Source organism: Herpailurus yagouaroundi, unplaced genomic scaffold (assembly GCF_014898765.1).
Source record: "Herpailurus yagouaroundi ecotype Mexico unplaced genomic scaffold, PumYag 29, whole genome shotgun sequence".
Taxonomy (NCBI): domain Eukaryota; kingdom Metazoa; phylum Chordata; class Mammalia; order Carnivora; family Felidae; genus Herpailurus; species Herpailurus yagouaroundi.
Genome location: NW_024412377.1, coordinates 34,842,963 through 34,854,091, shown reverse-complemented (window position 1 = coordinate 34,854,091; position 11,129 = coordinate 34,842,963). Strand labels below are relative to the sequence as shown.

Genomic DNA, 11,129 nt, shown 5'->3' with positions numbered 1-11,129 from the left:
TTTCTTTCTTTCTTTCTTTCTTTCTTTCTTTCTTTCTTTCTTTCTTTCTTTCTTTTCTGTTTTCAAATAAAACAAAAAAAAGGGTAACAGAAAGACCAGCCCTCTGAGTACCGGCTCTGGGTCAGTCCACTGGTCAAGGACTTTGTCTAACTTAAATGTGCTCCAAGCAGATCACAGCTTCAGAAAAGACGGAAAACAGTAAAGCTTCAGTGGAACAGATTAACAAAACGTTTTTAACAAATCTTCTCTAAGACTATTTGACCTTTTACCAAAATACACTATTAGGAAATTATTTAAAAAAAAAAAAAAAAAAAGATATTATCAGGGAAGGGTAGACCCTAAAAGTCAGTTATGTGTTTTACATAAGAAGTCTTGAGTTGTATCGCTTACTTTGGGCTTTATAATCAATAATAATTCTATATACTATGTCCAAAGTATCCCGTGTCCAATGAGAGTATGACTTGACTAAAACTAGCTTCATGTCCGCATCATTTACTCCATGAGGAAATGTTTTAGCACCCTCTACTGGCCACTTATATCTAGTCAGCTCATAACCACTCTCCACCATGGAGCTAACTTCCAAAGGTCAGATGGTAGCTACAGTAAAGGCCACCCCATCCCTCCTTCAAAGCCACCCATGCAACAGCTGGGCCAGAGGCCACTGCCACAAAAGGAAAGAACAAAATCCTTAAATGCCCTCCTGCCACTGCTTGTTCATGAGTCCTATCATAGCCGGCAGATTTCAAAATATCACCCTGAGCCCCTGGCTTGCCTGACTGATCTGCATTCCGCCTCCAGTGACCGACCCAGCCTCATTTCTACACTCACAGATTCTTCTATGGGCTGAGCCATGTCACGAGCCTGTCCAGTCTGCTTCATGTAGCCAGCTCTGGTGGGATGCTGGTTGTCTTGAGAGCCCAGCTTACCTATCTGGTATCACTCAGGTAAACAGGACAGAAAGAAGAGCTTGAGGGACATATTTTCCCCCACAAGCTCAGAGATATGATGTCAATCAACTTCCTGCCCTTGCTTGTATATTATTCAGACTGGGGGTTTGGGGGAAGATGTCAGATGAGAATTTCTCCTCTCCCATGGTCTCATGACAAAGCAACTTCTAATGTTCCACAGGCCCCCAGAGAAAGCAAGTCTCCTTTAGTAAGATATGATACAAGTAACCACTAGCCCTGTAAACTCTCATTATCTGGCCCACTTCCTTTCAGAAAGGAAAATATTAGAGTCGGCATGGTATTCATCATTCAATAACAGAAGGAAAGGAAGAAAAAAGGTGGAATGTTTTCTACTCCCAAATCTTGCTAGGTCAAGTTACTCTTTACTGATTAATAAGAGCTTACTGATTTGGCATCAATCATCTACTGAATGAAGAATATTCTTTAGAAGAGGATGTGGCAAAGGACTGAAAAGTAATTCCTGCCATCAAAAAGCTTACAATTTGGTTGCAAAGACCAAACATGCCAAAGGAAATAATTAAAAAGTGATAAAGTGCCATATCCTTTAGTGAAAAATATATACCAGAAATTCCACAAACACACACACACACACACACACACACGCAAAGTCCCTTTCTCTCTCATGCATGGGAAAATGGCTAAAATATTAGTAACAGCCATCTCTGGTGGAATTTTAGGTCTGTACTTTTGTTCTTCATATTTTTCAGTCCTGTTTGAATGTCCTACAATAAGAACGTTGTATCTTAACAAAGAGAACAGAAATAAATTAAAAACCAATTTATCAAAGGTGTAAACAGGAAATTGCTTACAAATAGAATTTTGTACACAGAATATGACCTATGAACACGGCTAGATAAAAATACATGGAAAAAAAAGACTGAACAAAAACATATCACATTATTAACGATCATTTTTCTCTACAGGCTACAGTGATTTTGGTCTTTTCTGCCTTTCATATGCTTTCTCAATTCCTAGAAAGTAAATTAATCTTTACTTAAAGCAATTCACATGTTGAACAACTCTCACCCTCATTTTAAAATATCATCAGTGAAAGTGCTTTTGATGACCCCGGGCTTAATGACACACCTGGAATAAGGGCTGTGCTGATGAGGATATCCACCTCCTTGCACTGTTGAGCAAAGAGCTTCATTTCAGCTTCGATGAACTCTTTGGACATCTCTTTCGCATATCCTCCTTGTCCTTCACCAGATTCCTTCAAGTCCACCTCCAAGGGCTCAGCACCAAGAGACTTGAACTGCTCCAAAGCTGCAGCTCTGGTGATTATTGAAGGGAAAGCAGGGGTTATTTCAGGCCCTTAACGCAGAAATCGAGATCATTATTTACATACATATTTGGGGGGTTGGGGGTTTTTTTAAGGTTTTATTCAAATTCCTGTTAGCTAACATAACAGTGTAATATCAGCTGCAGGTGTACAATACAGTGTTTCAACATTTCCATAGAACACCCTGTGCTCATCACAAAAGGTGCACTTCCTCATCCCCATTACCTGTTTCACCCATCCCCCTGCCACCTACCTTCCCTCTGGTAACCATCAGTTTGTTCTCTATAGTTAACAGTCTGTTTCTTGGTTTACCCCTCCTTCTTTCTCTTTTCCCTTTGCTTGTTTTGTTCCTTAAATTCTACATATGAGTGAAATCATATGGTATTTGTCTTTCTTTGACTTATTTCACTTAGCTTAATACAGCTCTATCCATATTGTTGCAAATGGCAAGATTTCATTCCTTTTATGGCTGAATAATATTCCATTGTACACATACACCACATCTTCTTTATCCATTCATTAGTCAAAGGGCACTGGGCTATTTCCATAATTTAGCTATTGTAAATAATGGTGCTATAAACATCAGGTGCATGTATCCCTTTAAATTAATGTTTTTATATTCTCTGAGTAAACACCTAGTAGTGCAATTGCTGGATCGTAGGGTACTTCTATTTTTAACTTTTTGAGGAACCACCATACTGTTTTCCAGAGTGGCTGCGCTAGTTTGCATTCCCACCAACAGTGCAAGAAGGTTCCTTTTTCTTCACATCCTCACCAACACCTGTTGTTTCTTGTGTTACTGATTTTAGCCATTCTGACAGGTGTCAGGTGGTATCTCACCGTAGTTTTGATTTGTATTTCCCTGATGATCAGTGCTGTTGAGCCTCTTTTCGTGTGTCTGTTGGCCATCTGGATGTCTTCTTTGGAAAAATGTCTGTTCATGTCTTCTGCCCAATTTTTAATTGGATTATTTATTTTTTGGGTGTTGAGTTTTAAGAAGAACGAACTACCTTCAAAACTGGAGATTTTCTTTTGATATCTTTGACTGGACTATTTCAATTATCTCCAGAAGTGCATACCACTTCTATAACTTTTTTTTTCTGGAAAAATAAAAATTATAGGGAATTCCAACTTCTACTTAGTTCAGTTGCAAAAGGAATTTCACTATTGATAACTCCAATAATCAATTACGTTTCTTGGGCCTCCATTGTCAATGATGACATGAGCTCTGACCTACGTTAAGATTTGACTTCATTCCAATCACTCAGGTTGAGATTTTCATTTGTAAATGTTCTGATTTATGGGGACTTCTCTCATATAATGGACTCTTAGAAATATTTTAATAAAGTGATTTTTGCTCCTAGTCCTCATTAAATTGTGTTTGAAAAAAGCAACCTATAAATAGTGTATGTTAAAATGTGAACAGCCAACACATTCAAACTATATAAAAATACATTCAGTTTAAAAAAATAAACTCTAGCCATGCACCGCGTACTAGCTGGAAAACCAGAGCCAACAAAGATCTCAGTTCTGTGGTGGAAAGTGCGTTTAACTTACCAACCCCTATCCCACGATAGTGAATCCCAAACCCCACTAATGACATCGACCCCTTCCCAGACCCACTGAATTACAATCTCCAGGGGAGAGGCCAGAAGCTTTATTTTTAGCAAGAGCTGCAGGTAATTCTGGCCATCAGGGAAGTTTGGGAAACCGTGGCCTGAGGCCACCAGTCCCAAGCAACAGTCATGGTCAGAGAGAGGACACAAAGGGTAGGACATGATTCAGCAAGAGGTTCTCACCCTTTCTGCTGGCTTGAACACGGAAGCTTGTAGTCCTGATTGCCCAGGAAGGCCAACTTGTGACACAGGGAAATTAGCCAAAGCTGAGGACAGCCGAGAGGACAGAAAGAACCCGGTCCTGGACGGCACCAATGAACTGCTGACTCGAATGTGAAAAGGGACTCCTTCCCATGGATTTTCATTTAAAAGAGCTAATACATTTATTTAGAGTTTAAGCCAGTCTGAACTGGTGTTTTCTATTCCTTACAGCCAAAAGGATACTGCTGTTTACAAAGTTTAAGAAATGTATACTAGTTTTAATGAAATAAGATGAATTTAAAATGACCTATATGTATGTGTGAGTGATCACAATTTCATTCAAAGGGTATCTGCATAAATATCTATAAGAAATGATACCAAAAAAATCATTAGCAATCGGATCTAGCTGGTAGAATTATAAAGGTATTTTCATTTTCTGATGTTTCTCTGTATTTTTCAATAATGGACATGTATAAATAATCAGAAACATAAATGCTATGTTAGAATCTCTGCCCTCAAAGTAATTATCACTATTATAATGTATCAAAGTGTAAGTAAGATGTGAATATTTTTGACCCCAAAATTTCATTTCTAGGAATTTATCCTAAGGAAATAATGAACTATCTCCAAATACATATGTTCTTACATAGACATATATACAGTATATGTGTTTATATACAGTGAAAATGTCCATTATAGAAGACTAATTAAAGAAGTCACTCTACTTCCACACAGTGGAATCCTATGCAGCCATTAAATATGTTTGTAGGTAAGTCAAGATCTTCACAATCAACTGCTAAGTAAAAACAAAGCCAGTTAAAATAGTACTGTTAGTAAAATTACATTTTTAGTTAATGTGTAGAAAAGACAATATATACTGTTCACAGTTCTTTCCAGGGAATAGGCTATTTTATTTTCACTTTTTGTACTTTTTAATGTTTTTTTTGAATTGGGGGAATAAGCATGTATTAGTTTTATGATAAGAAAGGAAACTGAATGTTATAAAATTGATATGTCTATAGTATGTAAAATAGGGCTAATCATCCCCACATCATAGGTTTTTTTGTTGTTATTTTTGAGAAAGAAAGAGAGCACAAGCAGGGGAGGGGCAGAGGGAGAGAGAGAATCTTAAGCAGTCTCCACGCCCAGTGCAGAGCCAGAAGCAGGGCTTGGTCTCACAACCTTGAGATCATGACCTGAGCCAAAAACAAGAGTCAGACACTTAACTAACTGAGCCACCCGGGTGCCCTGAGTGTTTGTAAAGAACATATAAAACAAAGCAGATAGCACAATGCCCGGAAGAGAGTAAACATTAGTACAGGTGTCTGAAAACTACAGCTCCTGACTTGCCAATTGTTTTTGGAAATAAAGCTTTATTGGAACACACACATACACAAAAAGAAAAATAAAGTAAAGCTATTTTATTTCTAAACTTTGCGACACAGGCACTAAGTAGGATGCTCACTATTGTTACCAGGGGAATCTCTTAGCTATTGTTTGAAAAAATTTAAAAATCACACTCCTTTAATATTAATGAGCAATGAGTTGTCCTTAAGTTTTTAGGATGTTTATCTGAAAATATATACTGTTCAGTCTTCCAACAAGAATTTATAATCAAGTGTGTTTTCTAATGTGTTTGGATTTCATATTTATGATACCAACCCCTAGTCTCAAAATAGTGATTGAGGTATGCATAATCCTTAGAAAAGGATTATATAGTTCAGCCACATCTTTCTTCATTGTGTACTTGAGCTATCCTAGTAAATGGTAAATAAAAATGGAGTTAATCAACAGCCATCCTCTAGCTATGAGATCTGTACACTATCTAAGCCAATGACATCAAAATACACAATAAATTCTCAGCAGCTGACCCAACACCAAGTTTCAAATCATCTCTAAGTCAAATATGCACATTTCCGCATTAATGCTACTGTCGCTACACTGAAAACTTGCACAACCTCTTCTCTCCAGGTTTGGATGTCTTCAAAAACGTCACATCAACAAACATTAAAAATTAAAAGCACAAATAACATGCTTAACACTGGCTATCCTTGGCATGCATCCTCGTTATTGCAGAAAAGCCTTTTCTCATTTCAGCAGGACAGCTTTTTATCAGTACATCACTTCTCTAAACTCCACGTAAGCCCTGTAAATCATATTCTATGGAACATTCCTTACTCCAGAAAGTCACATTCTTTCCAACTTTGAATGGCTGCACATTTTTTTGATCATTCTATATTCAAGATTAGCAGCAGTATTATTCCTCTACTGATCTCAGCTGATAATGAAGAACTATGCATTTTAACCTTGAAATAGTATTCATACATAAAAATAACAGCAATTCTCAATAAGCATTTAATAAAACCCAGCATCTAATATCTTCTGAAATGAACAATTTTAATCAAACTTTTCTTTAAAGAATTCTAGAAAATGTTGGTATGTCTGCTTTAAAGTATTATGCAATGAACATAATTGAGTATTTTCTCCTAGGGGCTCCACTATTGCCCAATCAGCTTTATTTGCTTCCATCAAAATGCAGAGCATACCTCTCCCCGCCCTCTGCCCCCCAGTCTGTTTTCCAAAATACCTCCTATGCTGACTTTTTTTTTTTTAAGGAAACCCAATGCCCAACGTGGGGCTCAAACTCATGACCCCAAGATCAAGAGTCACATGCTCTAGTGACTGAGCCAGCCAGGTGTCCCCAAAATATCTCCTATACCACTCTCCTCTAACTCACAGACATCTTGGTTCATGTCCTCCCTTGCATTGTAAATGCAATCTGCAGAGCAACAGATTACAAACTCAGGATGGGAATAATTCTGGTCCCACTGCTAATCCACATAAAGAAAACTGAATACGAGTTGTTTGTTTTCAATTCTTCTGCTTTTTAAATTATTTCTGCTGTATGGAGTCTGGGTCCTTAGATATTTTTTCCCACTAGATAATATTTTTCTACTTTGAGTTAACTTGGAAGAAGTAGAAACATTTTGAAATGTCAAGAGCTTGTAAAGCAGTTTTCAATGTGAAACTTCCATTTATAAATTCCAAAGACAGCATAATATCCACCTGAAACAAAATGTTTTCACCTTAACAGCAGTCACTCATAGAGCACTTACCTGGTGTCAAATCCTCGAACAATAGCACCCATAGACTTCGCTGCACCTGCAGAAGCCAGCCCAGCAACACCACCACCAACTATCAGAATCTAGGGGAAAAGGCAGAACGGTATGTTTCCATTTTTTTTTAATGTTTACTCATTTTTGAAAGAGAGAGAAACAGAGTGCAAGTGGGGGAGGGGCAGAGAGAGAGGGAGACACAGAAACAGAAGCAGGCTCCAGGCTCCGAGCTGTCAGCACAGAGCCCATTGAGGGGCTGAACCCACGAACTGTGAGATCATGACTTGCGCCAAAGTTGGACATTTAACCGACTCAGCCACCCAGGTGCCCCAGAACAGTGTGTTTTTTAAAAAGTTCATTATCAACTGGCTATGAAAAATCATCAGCTAATAATTATCAGCACCTGGTACACAGCATTCAGTAATACACCAGGTGGTGCCGGCAGTGGTGATCCGCCCTCAAATATACTGAGTGGATAGACAACACTTTATCTGAACCTCCGCTGTTTTTAAAAATTTATCAAAGGAACGACTGCTGGCAAAGGCCCACAACCTTCACTAAGAAGTCTGACAACCAGCATCTCAGTGTGGAAGCCACATACAGCACAATGGGGATTATGCGTGTTAAAGATTAACAGGTCTTGAGGAGCCTGAGTGGCTCAGTTAGGCATCAGACTCTTGATTTTGGCTCAGGTCATGATCCCAGGGTCACGGGATCGAGCCCCATGTCCGGCTCCACACTGAGCATGGAGCCTAAGATTCTCTCTCTCCCTCTGCCCCTCTTTTTTGTGCTCACACATGTGCTCTCTCCCTCTCTAAAATTAAAAAAAAAAAATTTAAATAAGGTAACCATTAAAGAAAAATAGATTAACAGATCTTTCTCAGTGTGTAAAAGCTACCTGCACTGAAATAAACTCCTAGCGCAGCATTCTAGCTATCTCTCCCCTCACAAATGTTAAGGTTCCTCTATGTTCACAAAATATCAAAATAAGTTTCAAAGATGGATACAACTTTGATAAAATGTCTACCTTCTATTTTGAGTTCAAATGCTTCTGAAAGAACAGCAGGTGACCAACTATCTAATTTTGAACCAATTTGAATGACCAAAGCAACATAACTAATCTCCCTAACCATTGAACAGTTAGAGCCAAGAAAACCAAAGAATTTCTCAGAAACAAGAGTCTCCCGGCCTTCTAAGAAACACAGTAAGAGCAATGTTGTCTCCAGTCTGGAATGGGCCTTTCAGAGAAAAGTTCTATTATACTTCCCAGTCAATTGAGGCAACTCCTTGTTGCTGTTTAAAAAAAGAAAGAAAAGGAAAAAAGCCACCCACAGAAAACAGTGAAGCTTATAAATCCCCACCTACCCATCATGCCCACATCTCCTTCCACCTCTTTTTTTTTTAATTATTTTTTTTTTAATGTTTATTTATTTTTAAGACAGAGAGAGACAGAGCATGAACAGCAGAGGGTCAGAGAGAGGGAGACACAGAATCGGAAGTAGGCTCCAGGCTCCGAGCTGTCAGCACCGAGCCCGACGCGGGGCTCAAACTCACAGACCGTGAGATCATGACCTGAGCCGAAGTTGGACGCTTAACCGACTGAGCCACCCAGGCGCCCCTCCTTCCACCTCTTTAAGAAGGCTAGTCAAGGGGTGCCTGGGTAGCTCAGTCGGTTAAGCATCTGGCTTCAGCTCAGGACATGGTCTCACAGTTTGTGAGTTCGAGGCCCCACTTCAGGATTCTCTCTCTCTCTCTGCTCTCACTTGTGTGCTCTCTCGCTCTCTCTCAAAAAAAAAAAAAAAAAAAAAAAAAACTTTTTTTTTTTTAAAAAAAAAAAAAAAGGCTAGTCAAACCATACTCCAGTGACCTCTAAGCAATGTCTCCGAGATCATGTGAATTGATCTAGATGGTGAAGGTCACGGGGGAGGGTGTTAAGCTACAGGGAAGGGGACAAAGAAGGAGCACAGGGAACAAGCTGGCTCTGGGATCCAAGGCACCAACCCTGCTCCACACAATGAAAATGTGAAATAAAAATAAAATAAGTAAAACTCACAAGACTAGACCAAGTTACCCTGAATCCAGAAATAACAAAAGACCTCATAATTTAAAAGGCAGAATCACACAATAATAAAGCCAGGTAGATCTGACAACAGAAATTTACTCTTTCTCTCCAGGATGGGGTGAAGGAAAAGACAGAGGTTAAGAATCGGAGTGAAATCCCGAATCAGCTACCAACTAGTTCTGGGTAACTCTGAGCAAGCTGCTTAGTATCTGCAATAACACAGTTAAAAAACCTTCCCAGAAGGCAGTTACATTAAATGATGGGATACAAAGCACTGACTGCTAACTGGCACAACATAGACTTATACTCAGAAAATAGGGGAAAGACCATGGGAAAGGAATGACCTTTAGGAATGTTCTTCATTTCCAGTCAGTTAACCTGTTCTTCTGCCTGACCTCCCCATCTCAGTTAAGGGCACTAACTGTGCAACATAACCATTCAAGCCAAAACAGGGAGGTCATCTTGCGCCCTCCCTTTGCACATTTCTACCTCCAATCCCTCAGCAAGCACTCTTGGAGTTAACCCCCAAAGATCTCCCAATCCACCCCCTTCTCTACATCTTTACTGCCACTACCTTCCCAGGGTACTATTTCAGCAATCAATTCTGAACAGGCCTTGCCTTCACTCTTCCCCCTACTATCCATTCGCCCCAGAACTTCCAGATGACTTTTTTAAATCCTCGTGAGATAATAGAATATATATATATTAGTTTCTGTCTCCAGTTCCTGACACAGAACTCCTAAAACCAAGAGCAGCAGGAACATTTTTTTGCAGCAGGAACATTTTTTTGTTCCAATATCTGGTCTTTGACCCCAGTTAGTGATAGAGTTCCTAAATCCCTTAGAATTTTGAGGGTGACAGCAGTGTCTTTTGTTCTAATGAGTTGGCTCCTGGTTGGCTCCTGGATGACAGCTGACCACCAGAAAGCCCATGGTTAGCAGCTGAGAATTTTCAGTTCCACCTCCCATTCTCCAGAGAGAGGAGAAAGGGCTGGAAAAGGAGTTAATCATCCATTGTTCCCACGTGATGAAGCCTCCATATAAAAATTCCCCAAAGTACAGGGTTTAAAAGCTTCCAGGGTGGTGAACACACGGAGGTGCAGGGAGAGTCGTGTGTCCAAGGAGGGCTCCATGCCCCTTCCCACATCCCTCGCCTCATGCATTTCTTCCATCTGGGTGTTCACCTGTATCCTTTATCATATCCTTCTATAACAAACTGGTAAACAGTAAGGAAACTATTTTCCTGAGCTCTGAGTTCTAGCAAATTAACCGAACCTAAGGAGGAAGTCGTGGGAACCTCCAAATGATTTATAGTCAATCTGTCAGAGGCACAGGCAACAACCTGAGCTTGCGAATGTCATGTGAAGTGGGGAGAAGGCAGTCTCGTGGGACTAGCCCTTCACCTGCGGGATCTGACACGACCTCCAGGTAGACAGTGTTAGAACAGAGTTAAGTTGTAGCACACCCTGCTGGTGTCACAGAATTGCTTTGTGTGGAGAAAACCCCCACATATTAGGTGACCAGAATGTCAGAAGTGAAGCGTTCTATTTGAAAAAAAAGTGAGTTTTTCCAAAACAATCCTGAATCAGACACTTCCCTCCTCTGTGAGAAAATGTGAACAAGACCTGTAAGAGAAGCTCAACGTCATCCAGCCCCAACCTACCTTTCCACCATCATCTCCAATTGCTCACCACACTCCAGACCAACAGCCTTCTTTAGTCTGCTCTTTCCCATCCCAGGGCTTCATACGTGCTGCTCCTTTGGAAGCTCCTTTTCCTACATGCTGCTCCTCTGAAATCCTAAGTACCTGGTTTCTTTCGCACCATCCATTAGGCCTCGGTTCTAATGTCAAATGGAAGCCTTCCCATCACCCTAGCAAAAGCAG

General features: G+C 39.9%; 1 protein-coding gene across 6 annotated transcripts in view; it reads right to left on the bottom strand.

The window, feature by feature from the left end:
• NNT (nicotinamide nucleotide transhydrogenase) overlaps positions 1-11,129 on the bottom strand; it is a 97,911-nt gene that overhangs the window by 66,620 nt on the left and 20,162 nt on the right. For all 6 annotated transcript variants that reach the window (XM_040496622.1, XM_040496640.1, XM_040496631.1 and 3 more), the window contains 2 exons: positions 7,184-7,272; positions 2,055-2,242 (listed from right to left, as the gene is read on the bottom strand). In XM_040496622.1, the coding sequence (XP_040352556.1) occupies positions 2,055-2,242; positions 7,184-7,272 (277 nt within the window). The remainder of the gene's footprint in view (positions 1-2,054; positions 2,243-7,183; positions 7,273-11,129) is intronic.